Below are 18,117 nucleotides of genomic sequence, written 5' to 3'. Positions count from 1 at the left end.
CGTGCAGGAAGCGGAAGGGTCACCAGGAGCATCCCTGTCCCGCAGGCTGCGGCTCCTCTCAATTATAACTTCAAAGGGCTCCCAGGAGCTTTGCAGCTCGCTCCATTCCCAGAACAATTCCCTCTGCATTGAAAATTAAACTCTTATCAGCACCGTCAAAGAGGCTGCCCCTTCCCCTTCTGCGCCTCTGGTTTCCCAGCTCACCCCAGCAAAACGCCCCAGTGCCCCAGTGCCCTTCTCTCTCCCCTCTCCTTGCTTGACATGTGACCTGCTGGATCAGAGGGAGCCTGATCGGCCCCTTTGCAAATTGCTTTTCTACTGACTAATTAAAACGCTGATGAGATAAGTCAACATATTATTAATAATTATTGTATCGTCTACTTTGATTTACAAAGTCAAACAGGAAATGATTTTGTTCAGGCACAGGGTATCTAAGGAGCTTGTATGACGCCTTGCAAAAGCTAATTATAATGGGAGCACCTTGAGTGCTGGAGAAAGGCCCCCTGTGCTGCCCACAACCTCTCTGTCTGGCCCCCCAGCAGCCCCCTCGCTGCCTGGGCTGGAGTCAGCCCAGAGAGCTGGTGCACATCTGCCACCCAGGCAGCTGCCCCAGTGCTTGGCATGCTCCGTGTTGACTTTGCTGGTGGGAGCCCCCAGCAAGGCCTTCGGGGGTGGTTTGCCTCTCCCCATCTCTGCCGCTCTGCTCCTGGCAAAGGGACATATCCTGAGGCCCCTGGGGACAATTAGCCAAGAGCGCTCTTCCCTCGTTCTGCAGTAGCTCAGAGAGCAAACTGTCAGAAAGGCACCAGATTTGCTTAAACAACCAGCTGAGAGCACAGACATTTCTGCCCATAGGGTACTCTCCCAGCAGTGTTTGCGCATCAGGGTGGGGATTTCATGCTGGTGCACAGTGCTGCTGTAAATGCCCAGGGACTGAACTGTTTGCAGAGCAAAGCCTATGCAGCAGGGGACTTCTTTTGCCTGGTTCTGGTCCTGCAGCCAACAACCAGTTCATGGCTTAGATAAACTCTGCCTGACATGCCTTCTGTTACAAAGCAGGATGTCCCTTTACCCCAAGCCCACCCTGCAAAACCCCTGTCCCCAGTCCGAGCTATGCTGTGTGCTCACCATTTCAACACTCTTCAGGGTCACGTCTTTCTCCTCAGAGCGCCAAAAGGTGTTTAGGCTCTCCCATTTGCCCAGGCCATGTCTTCTGTCCTCTGTCACTTTGATGTCCTTGTGCCATTTCTTGGATTTCTCTTCCAATCTGGAGCCTCTGCCTGGATCCAGAAATACCAGCAGGTATATCCAGAATAACCAGGCAGTTACAGGGCAAGCTGCAGTGAAACTCATTTTCTTTGAAAAAAAAAAAGATGGGTAGGAATGGAACATTGGAAAATAAAGATTTAGACTAGTAATTGAGATAAAAGCTCATCTCCCAGTGCTTGTTCGGTAAATGCTGGGTTATTGCTAATTCCCAAGACGCTGGTCACTACCAGGAGTTAATCACCTGCAGTGAAGCTCAGGGTAGTTAACTGCCTGACAAATCCCTCCTTAGCCACAGCAGTGACTGATTTCATGGGGATTATCTCCATTAATGCCTCCCATCTAATGATTTATAGCTACAATAACATCCTTCTCTTTTTTTTTTCCTCTCTCGATGACAGTGGTACGAGGTACCTGGCAACTGCTATGGAGGTGCCATAGCTCAGTGTTTGTTCTTGGGAGGAAAGGAAGTGCTGAATGTCTCAGCAGCAGCAAAAGTTTTGCTATGTCAGGCAGACTTGGCATCCCTCCTGGAAGTTGTCCCAGGGCTGGGAAGACCTCATCCCTTGGCTCCCTCCATGGGCACCACAAGGGTGGTGGGAGGCTGAGCTGCTGCCCCAGGAAGACGTGGTCTCTCCTTGCGTGTTCACCCCCTCCAGTCCTCCTCCTCCTCCTTTGCCCTACTCTGCTGCACCACACAGGCCCTGAGAGACTTCTAAGACCTTGCTCAGCCGCCCAGATATCTGGTGTTTGCATCTTTCGCCTTTCATAATCTGGCAAATTTTTTTATCACTGGTGTTGACTTTAATTTAAACTATTAGGCAAGCCCCTGAATACAGATGCAATCACATCCCCCCCCCCAGCGTGTGCGCTCACCACGTTAATTATGATGTCCTCATTTCTGTCTCGCTAGGGGATCTTATCGCAGTGACAGGGGCCGGGCTGAGCTTCTTTTAATAAAAGCCACTTCAAACTGTCAGCCAAGAGCAGGCGATGCTGGGAGGCTGGGTGCGTGCACAGTACCTGTGCTTTTGAACCGATGGTACCCGGCATCAGAGAGTCTTCTCCCTGGCCAGGAGAGTCTGTCATTAAGGTGAAACAGAAAAACCCTTCAAGTCATGGGGATTCCTGGAGCAGGTCTCTCCATCCCAAATGCCCAGCAGGCCCTGGAACCTGCCGGAGCTTGTGGGACTTGTGTTGCCTTGTGGCACACTGGGAAGATGCACCTGGGGCATCTGAGCCACCAGTTCAGGTGGCCTGCCTTCCCTCTGTGCATTTCCACCAAGGGCAGAGCACTTACCCTGTAGGCCAGTGGTACAGGTGGGGTGTTTTGGGCTAGTCTCGGGCTGGGATCCCACGGGTGTGCATATGACCCTTGGAAAGAGCTGACAGTCCAGCTGCTGTGTAAAAAAGCACCAAGTTTGAAAAAGTGATGCTGCAAATGCAAACCCTCCAGATTCTCCGCTTTGGCTGATGTTGACTGTTGCTGGTGCTTGGAGATGGGCGTTTAGGCCCCTGCAGTCCGCCAGTGGTGAGGACGCTGCCGGCTCCAGGAGTGTGGGGACACCACCATCATGAGCATTGTCTCCTCTGCCAGACTTAGGAGAAAACTGACTATCTGGAGACCCAAGGCAACCACACTAGCTGGAGGCCAAGGCATTTTGGTGCACACAATAACCCCATATTTCCCTTGCTGGACACTCCTGGAGAGCCCCAAGCTGTCCAGATGTTGCAGGGTGCAGCTGGCTGTACGTTGCAGGGAGCATCCCTGCTCCCCACCCTCAGCTCTGCCCTCATCCCACGTGTCTCCTCCCATGCACAGCAATGCCTCACTTCCCCCCTGGGGAACTCAGCAGGGAAAAGACAGGAAGCAGATGTTGTGTTAATTTGTGCTCGATTAATTTCGACAACAACTTCCACACCCTCTGCAGGGCTGCAGTGCGTGCACACATTGATCCAGGAGCGGGGAGCTGTCTGGCTCCCACTGGCCCCAGTGCAGGGGTGTGCAGGGAGCTATGCCAGGGCTGCTGCTGCACACACTTCAGGGCACCCCTGTACCCCTTGCCCAAGCAGCAGGAATGTATCCTGGGTGCCACAACACTTTCTACAGGCTCATCTCTGTAGTTGTGGAAGCTGAGGCGTAAGAAGAGGGGTGCTGCCGCATAACCCCTCCAGCAAAGCATACAGGTAGCTTGGCCCCTTTCCATGCTGTCTACCTGAGTGCTCGGGTGCAGAGGAGGTCTTCAGTGATCCTAGGACCTAGGAAGAACCTGGGCATTTCTGGAATTCAGAAGACAATTTTTTTTAAAGAACCAGAAATATTTTTCTCTCCTGGCAGTGGCTTGACTTTCACACCCTTTGGCAGCATATTCCCCTCTGAATGAGCTTTCGTTGAAGTTTGTGCCTGGAGCTGCTGCCTTTTCCAGGTTGTGTTAAGCTCTTTAGGAGTGAGAAGCAGAGCTTTCTCCTAAATGCAAGATACTGGGGGAGTTCTGAAGATGTGCATCACTGAAATGACTGCTCTGATCATCCTAACACTAGCAGAAGGCATGGCACACCGACACCTCCTCCTAGGTCGAGGAGGTTAAATGATGAAGGACTTTCCCATCCGAGAGGGGAGAAGGGAGCGGGATATCTTACAGATATCACTGATAACCTCGTTCCAATTTGGTTTAAGCTCTGGAGGTATGATGCCCTGTCCTAGCTGTGTCCTGCTCTTGCAGTGCTGGTGGCACTTGGCAGAGGCTGTTGGGTGCCTGCCCCAGCGCATCTGCATCCTCATCAGCTCCCACAGTCACTGAGGTGAAGTCTTCAGGCTCACCCTCCCTGAGCTGAGCATCAGGCTCCTTCTCTCTGGCTGCTGTTGGTTTGGCATCTGTAATGAAACGCGGGTCACCACTCGCATAAGAATACACCATTTTTGCCCCATCAGAGCAAGCCCGGAGGTTTATTTTAATTTACTTGCAATGCTGCCTAAAAGATTTGTTTTCCTGCTCGGTGCAACACTGCTGGAGCTTTGCTTGGCTCCCCTAGTCCCCCAGACAGCACACAGGCAGGCAGGGCACACACGGTGCTGAGGTGGGGGGCTGCTCCCTGTCAGCTGCCTTCAGCGGTGCAGGCAGAGGTGGCAACCTGAGGAAGGGGCAGGCAGGGGGCTGCTGAGGCTGTGGTGGATGACGGCTTGGTAGGCAGAGCAGCAAGCACTTTAGGGGTGCCAGTACCTCCCCCAGCTTCTGCAGGGCTGCATCTGGAGCTGCCTCTCACAGCTGGACTTGGGCATGGTGGTGGGACTCGGGCATCTTCAAAGGCTTCAAAGCCCCCTATGTCCAGGGAAAAGTCAGAAGGTTTGAAGTCCTCCTCTGCTCCTCTTCCTCCTCCTCCTTCTCCCGTAAGAAAAATTCAGGGATCCCAGACCCGTCCATGGGGGATGTGATTGGGGTGCCTGATTTGGACAGGGATGTGAGCTAAAGAGGTGGTGGGAAGCCCCCAGAGAAGGGGAGGTATGTGAGTCCTGGTGAGGGGTTGGTGGGGTTGGAGAGTGTGGAGAGGGACACGTGTGAGGCAAGAGCAAGCCCACAGAAGTGTTCTGTAGCCCCCAGCAACCAAGTTCAACTTGTGCCTTAACTATGGAGCTCATTTGTTTCCAAAATCTCACTACTACTTCTCACTTCTCAGCAGTCAAAATGACTTAGCATCCCTCCCTTGGATGTCACAAATGTCCCTGTCCCTCTAAACTCAGCCAGACCATCCCTCCATTGCAATCCTGCTTGCTGCAACCTGCTTTTGCCCAGCATGTCCTCCCCAAGCTCAGCCTGCTGCCACTGCTACACTGAATTTTACCTCCAGAGCTGTCAAGCCCCTAGGTTCCCAGAGCCAGCCCCTCTTCCAGCCTCTCAGCTGGGCTGAGCACTGTGGGCTCACACAGAGGAACCACACTGACCTCACCTTGCCTGGGAAGAAGGGGGCTCTGAGCCCCCATGGACCCCCGTCTCTTGCTGGAAGCCCAGTGCTCACTGCATGCTTCCCCTTCACCTCATGATATGCACCCTGAAACTCATCTCCACCTGCAAAAGAGTCCTGTTCCATTTGTGCATGGAGATTGCATGAGCCAGAAGAGCCCCAGGTGAGCACTAGACAGGTGCCTTCCTGCTGCTGCTGCAAATGGCAGGTTGTGCACCAAGAAAAGGGACTTGCAGACATGGTCTGGAGGGTTTGGAGCCCTCCCAAACACACACGGCCATCAGTTTCTGCCATCAGATTAGACTCGTGCAAACATTCCTATCTGCAGAGGTGAACTTCACCTTGCTCCACATCAGGGTGGGCTGTGAGAGTTACTGCTCAAATTAGAGCTGGGTAAAGTCTGTTCATCCTCATTTTCCTTTGGCCTGTGGCAGCAGTGATCTCTCATCCAGATGCAGCTGCAGGAGCAGAGGGAGTTCATCCTGGGGTGGGTGATGGCACAGACTCCTGCATGTCCCGTACTCGCCCCGTGTTTGGGGACATCTGGAATGACCTGTTCTCTCTCTGTCCCTCAGTGGGATTCGATCAATGAGATGGATGAGTTTTTCAGCCCCATCCACACCTACCAGGTCTGTAATGTCATGACCCCCAACCAGAACAACTGGCTACGGACCAACTGGGTTCAACGGGACGGCGCGCAGCGGGTCTATGCAGAGATTAAATTCACGCTGCGGGACTGTAACAGCATGCCGGGCGTGCTGGGCACCTGCAAGGAGACTTTCAACCTCTACTACCTGGAGTCTGACCGGGACCTGGGCACCAGCACCCGGGAGAGCCAGTTTATGAAGATCGACACCATTGCGGCTGATGAGAGCTTCACCAATGTGGACCTAGGGGTGAGGCGCCTGAAGCTGAACACCGAGGTGCGGGGCGTGGGGCCACTGAGCAAGAGGGGTTTCTACTTGGCCTTCCAGGACATAGGCGCTTGCATTGCCATCGTTTCTGTGCGGGTGTACTACAAGAAGTGCCCGGCAATGGTGAGGAACTTGGCGTCCTTCTCTGAGGCTGTGACTGGGGCAGACTCGTCCTCCTTGGTGGAAGTGCGGGGAGAATGTGTGGGCCATTCAGAGGAGAGAGACACCCCCAAAATGTACTGCAGTGCGGAGGGAGAATGGTTGGTGCCCATCGGGAAGTGTGTGTGCAGTGCTGGCTATGAAGAGCAGCGGGATTCCTGCATGGGTGAGTCCCTGCTTCTTGCTAGCGGTGCCTGCAAGGGGAGGGATGGCTACAAGGGACTCTTGCCTCTTTGGGGAAGGGCTTAGGGCAGAACCCTGCTCACAAAATCTTGGACAGCCTCTGTGGAGGCCAAGGTCTGCCCAAGCCTTTGCTGGCCGGCTTCATGCTTCCAAAACCTGTTGCTGGTACCACTGGCAAGCTCCTTGGGAGCTCCTGTAAGCCTAACCAGGACAGGTCCTTGTGCACAGGACATGACTTTGGGATGGGGACTGGCTTTGCAACAGGTGTTGGCATCAGGACAGGGGCTGCCCTAGCTCCGTCCTTACCTGCCTTGGAGCACGTGGCCCACAGACCCCAGCCCGGTGCCCCTAGCAGCTCTGGTTGATGCTGAGATTGCTGCTGGTGCACTAGAGCAAAGCACAGCTTGGCCTCTCCAAAATGCCCCACTGCTCTCTTCCCTTTGGCAGGGGGTTTGAAAACAAGGAAAGTGAAAATTAAAACATTGAGCTTTTATGAAACAAGGTTATTGCGTCCATCCATCACCCCTCCCCAAGGCTGCTGCAGAGCCCTGCCGCCTGGGGGACGTGCAGAGCCTTCCCAGGGGCCCTCTGTGCCACCAGGCAGACGTGAAGCTGCCGACTGTACAAACTGTGATAAGGAAGCGGGGTGACCAGCAGCAGCCATGCACCAGGCACAGGGATGTGTGTGTACAGAGCACAGTGCTCGGGGCTCCCCGTGAGAGCCCTCTGCACAGATTTGTTTGCATTCGATTTCTTTATGGGAGGTGTTTAGGGGAGCAACACAAATAAGAGTGCGGGGCTTTTGTTTGAGTTTCATGGAAACATCAAGTGGAGCATTTGTCTTAGGAAGACTTGACGCAAGGTTAGGACGTCTGATGCCAGACTGGAACAGATCCAGGTGCCACTGGGACTCGTGCCGGCCCCAGTGGGTCTTCAGCTACGCGAAGTGGGAAGGACAGGCAGAATAAATGCTTCTATCTGAAACTCCTCTGGCCTGTGACCATTGATTTGAAGGTCATCCTGGGATAGATCTGATAATCCAGAAAGGATCATCTTCTCCCGTGTTAAAAAGTGGGTGCAAAGTGTGCGTGGGGCCAGGCACTGCTGCCCTGGAAGAGGGCACTGGCTTGGGCTGCCTAGGTGGCTGGGTCCCAGCCCAGCTGCAAGGAGCTGTGATTGGAGATTTTGTTCAGAAGGTCCAAACACCCCTTCCCTGTATTCCTCCTCCTGTTGTGCTATACAGCAGGCTCTGCCCCAGGAGATCACTGGCCCAAAGCCTGGAGGCTGAGGGAAGCCCTGGCATCAGTGCTGTGCTCAGTCTGCCTCATTTTGCTGTGTTTCCTTGGACACGTTTGTCTTTCTCCTGAGAGCAAAGCTGTGGGAGAGCTCCTTCTCTGCCCTCCTGCCCTTTTCTGATGGGATTGCCCCTACCCATAGGCACAGCACAAGAGGAAGCATTGTCACACCTGCCTCCCCAGATAGGGTGGACACAGGCAGAAGCTGGCCTTTCTGTATGCTGATGGACTCAGACCCATGCTGCTCAACCAGCAATGCTCTCTGGTGAAGCTCTCTAGGGTTCGTGGCGTCAGAAACTGGACAGAAATGTCACTGGACTTTCTCCAACCTCAGTGTCATCTCACGCCCCTGCCTTCCCTGTCCCATTTATCCAGCTCCTAGCACAGGGACTTTGATAGCCCAGCATCAAGCGAGAAGGGGCAGCACCTCCTTCCTAGCATCTCCTTTGGTGGGTGGGTGTGGAGCAGGAGTCATATATTTACACACAAAAGCAAACAGATGCAAATCTCTGACCTAAGCTTCTTGTGCTTGATTGGGGCAGAGTTCATTTTTCACAGTGAAAAGTGCCTTTCCGGAATGATTTATAACCCCAGCAGATCTGTCGGTGTTGGAAATTAGCCGTTTTAATTGTCAGGCGGACAAAAGCAGGATTCCAGTGGCTGTCGCCCCAGCAATTTTTCATTCTCCGTCACAGGGATGAGATGATATAAATCACTCCTTGTGGCCCTAATAATCTTTCTATAAATATCAGGGAAATTCATTTTTTTGCTTGGGGGGAAAAAAATTAGAGAGAAGATACTTTGCCTCTATGGCAGTGTTTAAAATGTGATTCCAAATTAATTTCCTTCCACCTTTCACAGCTGGACGCCTTATTTGTCAAAGCTAAAGATGTTTGAACAGTGGAGGTTTCTCCCCCTCCTCTTTAACATTCATTTTTCTAAGGACCTGCCAGAGTGATGGAAGACAGCTCAGGAAACCAGATCATGACCAGAGCTGTTCCTAGCCCTTCAGAGGAGAAGGAAGGCTGTGCCACAGAGTTGGAAAGGATGGGGTGTGGTTGGTTGTGGTGGAGAAGGCGTAGGAAACCACGGAACTTCTCTGCCTCTTGTCCGCTTTACTGTCAGCCATCACCTTGGATGCTGCTTTGTTTGGGCAGGAGGGTGGTGGCTGGGATCTCTGACTCCTTGCACTTACCCCAGTGAGATCCACATGTTTCATCTTGTTGTGATGTCCTGGTGTTTCCCACAAGGATGTGGAGGGCACTTTCCGTGGGAGCCAGATCTCAGCCCACAGGCACTGGGGTCAGGACCATGCTAAGGATGCCAGCCGGCCTGGCATCAGACGTATCACAGCCCTGCATCGCACAAGGCATTTTTCCCTTGCATCTGAGCCTCATGCATCTGCCTGATTTATCTTCAGAGGTACAGGATGCCCTTTTCCAGCTGTGTCTGGGCACGGGTGCTGCAGTGCCTTACTGGGCAGAAACCAGGTTTGAGTATGAATTGTCACAGCTGCTGATGGTGTTCTGGGGTCTGTCAGCTCCTAAAATTCCCAGTTTCTAGTCCCATGGCATCTCTTGCCACAGCCACCCCAAGGATGAAACTCCTCGGAGTCTCTCTCCCAGGGCAGCACAGCCCTGCTGCCCCACTTGCTTTCCCTTCCTTGGTTTCAAGGCTCTGAAGGACTTTGCTTCCTTCATCCCCCACCATCCACAGCTGACCTCAGATGTGCTGCTCTTTCCTCCTTGAGATGTATCAGTCCAGAGCAAGACACATCAGTGTCTCTTACACACGGTAAATAGTGACTGCTCTGCCTAAATAGCAGAATAAGCAACAGCATAAGTGAAAAGGATATGCCCCAGCTATTTATCAGATAAGAAGACTATCAACATAATTCACCTTATTTACATGCAGCTGCTGTGCAGGACAAATAGAGACCCATTTCAATAAGGTCAGTGCAATTAGAGAAATGAGAAAGGGGAGGACTTTAATCCTGGGTCTGCTTCTGTGCGAAGGGAAAAACCGAACAAGGCACCTCCTCAAACAGCCATGAGGCTGAGAGCCAGGACATGCGTGCCATGTCCTGTGGCTGGATGGAGAGGTGGGCAGGGAGGTTCAGGCAGGTGAGGACAGTGGCTCTTCATCCACACCCCTCCTACCAGCTCTGTCCAGCCCCTCTTTGGGGAGGGCTGCTGGACTGCTGAGCCACCAAGGCTTTGGGGCCATGGCCCTTGCATTGGGGTCAGCCTTTTGGGGAAGATCTGAATTATTCCTTGGGCTGTGCCTGTCACCAGCTATCAGCCAGCAAAGCTGGAAAGTTGGGCTAAAATCTGTTCAGCTGATCATGAGTTGTACATGCACAGAGTGCAGTTTGGACCATCAGTAGCAGTGCCATGGCTAAGGATCACGGTGTGGCTCTCTGGGAGCTGACACAAACCCAGCCAGCCAGCCAGCCAGCCGCCAGCCACAGAGAGCTCCAGGAGGGCAGAATCTCCCAGGAAGTGTTTTCTTTAACAAACAAATGAAAAAGGGTAAAACAGAAGGGACAGGTCCTTCTTCTATTGTCAGGGTGGGTGGATGAGCCTTTGGCAGAAATGTCATTCCCAAGAGATCTTTGTGGTATATCCATGGATTTCAGGAGCAGTTCAGAAACTTTTGTCTAAAGTTTGGGATCAGGCATTTTAGCCTCCTGGTGTCCTGATTGCTCTGGCTGCTTTCCCTCTGCTGTGCTCCGGGGCTTCATCTTGGCTGTTGCCTTTGGCTGGAAAACAGTGATGCAGGAACAACAATTGAGCAATTGCTGCTCCATCAGCCCATTTGCCCGGGAGAATGGGTGTTTGTAGCCTGCCAGGGCTGAGCGAGAACAGCTACCAAACAAGGGTCTGATGTGTGTGGCTGAATGAGGATCCAGCCCTGGGGTAGACTTTACCCAGCTCTGCTTAAGCTGAAAAAATGGCCTGTGTCCTCTGGACAAGGAGAAGACAAGGAGGCTGTCAGTGCCAGGACCCTTTCCTCTCCAGCTCCCAAACTGAAGGAGAGATGGGAATAAGAGAAGGACTGCTAGCCCCTCATGGACAAATCCCTCTGCTGCTGGGCTCTCTCATGCCTCCTGTGGCACATGGCTATTGGAAATGGATCTGGAGAGTCTGGCTGGCAATCTGGAAGCCAGTTAATTTTTTACAGTTGGTGGGATTCATGCTGATGAACCAATCAGCAAATTTAATGTACCTTAAACCTTCCTCATGGGCAACTTTAATCGAGCAATTAAAACACCACAGAATTGCTAATTAAGAGGAGAAAACACCCAGCTTGGTAATTATGCGCTCGTGAATACAGATTTGCATCCATGGACCTTTATGAAGAAAGTCAGTGGAGACTGACTTTCCAGCCGATGGGGCAAGGGGGGAGCAGACCTATACAGTGTGAGAGGAGGGGAAACCCCATCCAGCTGCACCCCGTTGCCTGTGTACCGTGCTGGTGGCCCTGGCCACACAGGGCCAAGGTAAGCCCTAGAAACACCAGGGGACAAAATGCCACAAGTGAAGCCCTTGGCAGGGGAAGCCGGGTCACAGACACGGATGCCTGCTGTGCTGTGCTGGACAACTACCTGCTGCCACAGCACCAAACTTTTGCAGCTGTGTGAAGAGATGTGGTCCAGATGCTGATGCTGGAAGGAGAGGAAAGGTGGAGACATGCAATCTGCTCTCCTTGGGCTTGGGCATGAGATGATGGACCCCTTTGCCCAGTGCACTGCAGGTGGGGATGCTGCTCAGCCCTTGATACCTACTCAGAGAGCCCACAGCCTGTGTTCCCTTCCTTCAGTGCAGAAAGGGTGGAGAAGCAAGCAGGAAGGAGGAAAGACATGCTAGTGGGTTGAGGGGGCCCACCAGAACCTTGCTCCATCCCCTTCTCTCTCCAAGCTCCTTATCCCTTTCTCACTCAGAGATGTTCTGAGAAGCCTCAGGCTTCTCTCTCCCTTTTCTGCTAGCAGTGGTTTTTTTCCCCACCTGTATAAGAACATCACACAGCAACCATGAGCTCCTTGTATGGTGTCTTCATGTGAAACAGCTGATACACGCTGCTTTGTGGGAAACAAGACACTGTCTTGCTGGACTGACTCCAAGCAAACCCCCTTTTTCCTGGCTCTGAGCTATGTGGGGTCCCAAAAAGTGTGCATGGGGTCACACGTGCCTCTGTCAACCAGCAAACCTGGGATTTCAGGGCACCTGTTACCAGGCTGGGCTCCACCTCCCTTAGGTCCTGCCTAGAAGCATATGTACCATGTATCAAAGTGACAGATAAGTGTGCACCAAAGTACCCTGTCACTGCAACTCCAGACAGACAAGTTGGAATACAGTTTGCGTTTCTTTGCAAATTGGTGAGGATTTCAAGGACTTTCCATGCGAGTCTCAGCGCACACGTGTCAGCTCTGAGCTGCAGGCTTCGTGGCTGTGTTGCACCCCAGTGACACCTGTGCAGAGTCTCCCATGTCTGCTGGCAGAGTACTAGGCTGTTGTACCCAGAGCTAGACTGCACCAATGCCCTGGGTGCCCAACACAGACAGCTTCTGCTGTCAGTGTACCAAAATAAACCTTTCAAGGGCAGGAGCAGTGGTAGTTTCGAAGATGCGCCATGGGAGTTATGTAAACATCCTTTCCGTGATGCCAGGCAAGAAAATCAAAGAAACTTAGATTTTCATTGTTGGTTTGCAAGCCCGTTAGCTGCTTTGTAAAATACAGGCAATACTGGCTGGTAAGATTATATCACTTTCTGTTTATCCCATGCAAAGCCCTGCATCCTAAAAAAAAAAAAAAAAAAAAAGAAGGAAATAGTTTCTTTTCCAAACCACATAAGCTACAGCTGTCAGGATCCAGGTATCAGACTTCAGACGGGAACAGACTGTAAATAAGGTGTGTCAGAGACACATATTGCTTGCAAGATTTGGGCTGGACATTAGGAAAAACTTCTTCCCTTGGAGGATTATCCAGCCCTAGGATGAGATCCTTGGATTCACACTTGCCTTATATCAGGACTTCCAGCTTATAGTCCCAGACCTGGCTGCTAATCAGTCTGCTTGGATTCCAGGTCTGCTGGGCTGAGTGTGCATGACTAATTCAGCTCAGCCAGGATGCTGGAGAAGGCAGGGTGCAGAACAAGGTGGTCTCAGTATCTCCAACAACTTCATTCCTCTAAAACTCGAGCAAGCGGCCAATTGCATTCACTAGGCAAACAAAACAGCAGCGCCCCAACACCTAAAACTTTTTTTTTTTTTTCTGGTTAGGAACAAACAAAAAGGACAGAGATGACTACAGAGCTGCTCTTTCCCCACCAACAGAACAATATGGGTTTTGTCCCTGTCTGAATATTTTATTGTTTGCCACTTCTCCTCTGTTTGCTATGTTTAGCTACTGACATAGAAGAAGGGTGAGAATGATGCTAGGCTGGAGTTCTGAGTGTTGCTGAGGATGAAACAAATTTCATTTGTGCTTGTTGGGCCTCTGTAGTCCCTATAAGAAGTGCCAAAGAGCAGCTGGACTGTGATGGATGGTTCTGGCAGCACTCAGAGACCTTCACCAGTTTTGGAATGTGCTTTTTTTTTTTTTATTTGAACTCTTCTTTTCCACAGAATTTGGCTAGGTTAAGGTCATGAACACAGGTTGTTGCTCTGGATTCCCAATGTGCAGGTGCCTGGGAAGCTGTCATTGGGGAGTTTAGAAACAGGCAGCCTGCAGGAAGGACCTGGCATTTTGCACCAGTACTTACACTGGAGACAGTGTAATGCGATGGGAGACTGGGGACCTTAAATTCATTACCAGCATACTCAGAGGCTTGGTGTGACCGCCTCGCATGGGGAGGATGCTCCTCATTCCACGGAACAGTAGGACCACGCCAAAAATTTGTTCTGTACTTGGCATGAGATCCAGATCCCATCCATCTTACCGCTTTTTGTGCGATGACTTCTTCCCCTTCCTGAAAACAAGGTGCTGCTCCTGACTGTTTCCTGTGAAGGAGAAAGGGATCCAAAAGCTGGTGGTGCTCAGCTGTGTGGGGGTGAGAGCTATGCTGGCCCCTGTGATGCTCTTCGCTTGCTTCTGCTGCAATGCTGGCTGCCCTTATTTTAAAGCTCAGCCCCTGTATATACCCATAGCCATATGCATGTGGTGAGAGGGCTCACATACACACCCTCCAAAGCTGCACACTGGTTCCTGCAGAGGGATTAAGTTCATGGTGTTTTGTATGTTCTTTCTTCATTTATGCACCTTTGCTCCCTGAAGCCTTGCAGCAGAGATGGAGAGTTACCACCAGCACTGTCACCTACAGGGGAGGCTCCCATTAGGCCCCGCTCCTTCCTGAACACAGCAATTTCTGGTTTTGTTTTTGGTCTGGCGAAAACTGTGGTTTTTTCAGAAGCCTTGGATAGTTCTGTCTAAAACCCTCCAACAAGACTAAGTTTTGGAAACAGCTTTTTTCTAATTCTAGCATTAGGCCGCCTGTTTCTCTCCGACTCCCGCAAGCTGTAGCATTTCCCCAGATAAGCTTTATAAAAAAAGCTTCACTCCAAGAGCGTGCCAGGCTGTCTCACCTACATAAGTCTGCACAGCGTCACCTCGACTCCACTCCTGCAGAAGGATGTCTGCACCAGGCAGCAGAGCAGCATTCACAGCAAACTGGGATTTGGATGGTTCTTGCTTTTTTAATTTTTATTTCCTTTTTTTTTTTTTTTAAATGTAGGGAAGAAGAGCAGGACAGAGTCAGGGGTGCTTTCAACAGTACTGAATTCAAGGCAAAAGTCAAGAGCTGCTGATTTTTCTATGGCAGTGCCATGCAGATGTCCAGTTTGGGATGCAGCCAGTCTGGACCACTATGGTTCCAGTTTGCCCAGCACAACAAGCGGAATTATTCCACTTGGATGAGCAGGGCCCTCCTTATACAACTTGTCCTGGTGGCCATGAAGTCTGGGTGTTGATCAAGAAGCTGTGCAGGGTGCCCTTTGCTGCGTATGCCATTTGCTCGCAGCCTGATCTGTAGGGTTTTGCTAGTTTTGCAGAATCTTCACAGGTGAAAATTCCCCCTGTTCCCCTCTCTGCAACCTTTGGGGGTGTGAAGGAGTATGAGATGGGTTGAGCTGTGGGAAGAAGGGCCAAGCAGCAGGGAGATGATGTGAGGTGGGATCTGGGGTGACATGAGACAAGTTCACGTGTGTAGAGTGGTGTGACAGTTTGTAAGGTAGCACTGGGGCTGGGAGGGGTTGTGAGGCTATGCCAAGGGGCTGCAAGGTGGGAACTGGGCTGTGCAAAGGGCTGTAAGGTGGTGCTCAGGGCCTAGAGGTAAGGCAGTGACCAGGGGTGTGAGATGGTGCAGGGGCAAGCAGCACACAAAAGATGCACGGAGGATCAGTAGGGCCGTGGGATGATGAATGATCTAGGGACCAAGAGTTTGCCTGAGAGAGCCAGCCCAGCCAGCCCCCAAAGCCCCCTCCAGACCACCAACCAACTTGGGGATAGAGCCTGGGCTGACCTGGGATTTCAAGGAAAGGGGAGCATAGCCTTGCAAAAACACAATGTTGGGGGGGCAGTGAGGTGGATGGTTCTTTTTAAGATGCGACTGTGAATAACACACTTCTGTTTCAGTGTCTGTGTCATGTGGGAGCCGAGATTGGAGGCATCATGCTGAAAATGGATTGAAAGAGTTTGTGATTTTCTGTGCTAGCTTCTCCCACAGCCTGGAGGGCTCTGGGACTGGTGCCTGTCTCTGGCTGTCACAGTAGCTATGACACCCTTATTTCCATCTCTGTCTCTTCCCAGCAGCACCAAAAGGAGGTACATGGCTGCTCTTCTGGTGATTGCTTATGCCCAGCTTCATTGCAGGGTCAGGGAAGAGGCAATTGGTGGCATCAGTTCTGCAGAGCTGCCCCATGGCACCGTCTCAGCCATGCCCTCACCCTGCCCAAACCTCCTGGGCTGAGGATGGAGCCAAGAGGGAGTGATGTGGGGTTGATTCTCGCATTTGCAGCCCCACCGAAACAGCCCTTGGTGGTCCCACCAGGGCCACCTGCAGAGTATTAGTCCCAGACGGTGACTTCAGACTGAGTGGCTCGTTCCCGGTTCGTGTATCCTTGACAGGTTCATCTATCATTTCCTGAGCTCTGCCAGCTTATTAGCAGATGTTGTCCTGTCCCCAGAGGACAGAGAAGGAGGGAAGCAAATGGACCGAACTACAGATGGCTGGCAGAGCCCTCCCCACGCTTGCTGTTTCTGAGACAAGACCGCTGCTTCAGGGCCCCTTGGGCAGGCGATGCATGAGGGAGTGGGGCTGGTGGTCTGGGAAAAACAAGCAAGATGTGCTGTGCAGGCTGGGGGGATCAGTGGAAGCACCGTGGTATTGAACCAAGCAGGCTGGAGTGATAACTGGGGACCCAGCTATGTGAGAGAAGGCTGGAGATGTGCCCTGCCAAGCACAGGTTTAGTGTTGGTTCTTCTTGTGACACTGGGACCAGCCAGGTGTCTGGGCTGCCGGCTCAGTATAGATGTGCAAGTCTTGAGCTGGGCTGCAGGCGAAGGTCTGCTGCTGTCCCACATGCACTGCGAAACCACACCATGAGATGAAACTGCAAGGACAGGCAGCCTTGGCTGGGTTTTGCATGGGGATGGCACTGGGAACAGAAGGAGGACACCAGTAGCAGGATTTCTGGTCATCCACAAAGAGGCAGGACCCAAGATCCTCAAGCACAGAGCAATGGTATCAACTACATAAAATAATAAAAAACCACACCAAACCAAAACAAATACCCTCACTTTCTACAGGGCTCCTGGGAGGGCCCTTCTGGCAGGTGGCAGTAGCTGGTTTCAGTGGAGGCAGCAGGACAATGGTTCTGCATCTCCCTGGTGGATGGGTGGCTTCAGATTTCAGCGGCTTCAGTGTGTGCTACAACCATGGCTGTGTAGCCCTGTAGATTTTAGACTTCATGTGTTCTACTGAATTTTTCTCACTGGCTGCTTCTCTGATGGTTTGCTCTTACCAGAGCTGATCCAGGAGGTCCTGGTCTTCCACATGTCATTCGCCTGGCATGAGGGACATGCCTGTCATGCTGTACTGTAGGGATTTCCTATCTTGTGCAGATTCCAGGCTGATGCCCTGTCTCCCGTGCCTGCAAAGGGCTTTGCGTGTGTGTCCTGCATCCTTCTAAAGCATGCGCTGAGACGCACAAGGGTGCATGACCCTATCCAGGGCAGTGCTTGCCCCAGTCCCAGTGACTCTCCAGGCCCCTTCATGTGCTCATGCTGTCCAGGTGCTGGGCAGTGGCTCTCAACAGCTCTGCCCTGGTGCACAAATTCACCTGTAATTTGTCATTTAGGATAATTTTACCCCTGAGTGCATCTAAAATAATTGTGAATCATTGCTACAGGTAATTAACTTTTTTTACAGCATTAAGTGCTAAGTGATTACAATTGCTCGGTGCAAATCTGCTGTGCTTAGTGTTCCCATCCTTCCTGCTGGCCTGTCTCTCCATACCTAACATGGCACCGATTTCTCTGCCCTTAATTAAATATTGGTGGGAGGAAGCACTCCAGTGCTTCTTGAATCAAGAGTCCCTGGTTGCTGGTTTCTGCATGGTGGTTTGCAGGTACAAGGGGGGGGGGGGGTGTTCACACAACAAGTTGAAGGTGGCAAATCCTGGCATGCACACTGGCTACCGTGGACCGTGAGTCTGTCTTGTTGCTCGGTTCCCATCTGGTAGGCTGTGCTCACGCCATGTCTTCATTCTTTCCCGCTGGGAAAGAAGACTGGGAAATTTTCTTTCTTAGAGATTCAGTTTGGTTTTTTCCCCAGTTGCTTACTCCCCAAATTTGTTCCCACCTAAGAACAGGGTGTGACAGCAGTCGTCTCAGTCTTACACCCCAAAACAAGGGGTTGTAGACTGGAGAGTGTTGCAGCATCAGGCAGAGGGCATTTCGTAAAGGCAGATTCCCTGGCTCTCTTGGTGTGTGGTGTAACAAGGACCAGTCAGCACCAGAGCTCGGCAAATGTCCCAGGCTGTCCTTCTTGTGGCTGGCTGGGGACAGCAAACCTCCTCTCTTAGATCTGCCTCCCCTGTTTCCTCTCCTCTTCTGATGCCCTTGAGGAGGTGAAAGGTGTTGAGAGAGCGGGGGAGCAAAGCCAGCTCCGACCTGCTGCAATTTCCTCGTAGTCACATCTGCTTTCCCTTGCATCCAAAGTTTGGGCATTTCTGCTCCTAGCTCTGATGCTCTTTGGGGGCAGGAGGAGCAGGGATTTGGGAACAAACTCTGGAGATTCTGGACTTCGCTTTTTCCAGCCTGCTTATACCAAACTGTGGTACC

General features: G+C 51.9%; 1 protein-coding gene across 1 annotated transcript in view; it reads left to right on the top strand.

The window, feature by feature from the left end:
* EPHA8 (EPH receptor A8) overlaps positions 1–18,117 on the top strand; it is a 50,392-nt gene that overhangs the window by 16,479 nt on the left and 15,796 nt on the right. The window contains exon 3 of the mRNA XM_086476361.1: positions 5,802–6,465. Within this exon, the coding sequence (XP_086332487.1) occupies positions 5,802–6,465 (664 nt within the window). The remainder of the gene's footprint in view (positions 1–5,801; positions 6,466–18,117) is intronic.

The sequence above is a fragment of the Leptosomus discolor genome, chromosome 20, assembly GCF_034619465.1.
Source record: "Leptosomus discolor isolate bLepDis1 chromosome 20, bLepDis1.hap2, whole genome shotgun sequence".
In the NCBI taxonomy this organism is placed as follows: domain Eukaryota; kingdom Metazoa; phylum Chordata; class Aves; order Leptosomiformes; family Leptosomidae; genus Leptosomus; species Leptosomus discolor.
Note: the sequence above shows the minus strand (reverse complement) of the source record. Positions and strands in the feature narration are given on the sequence as shown.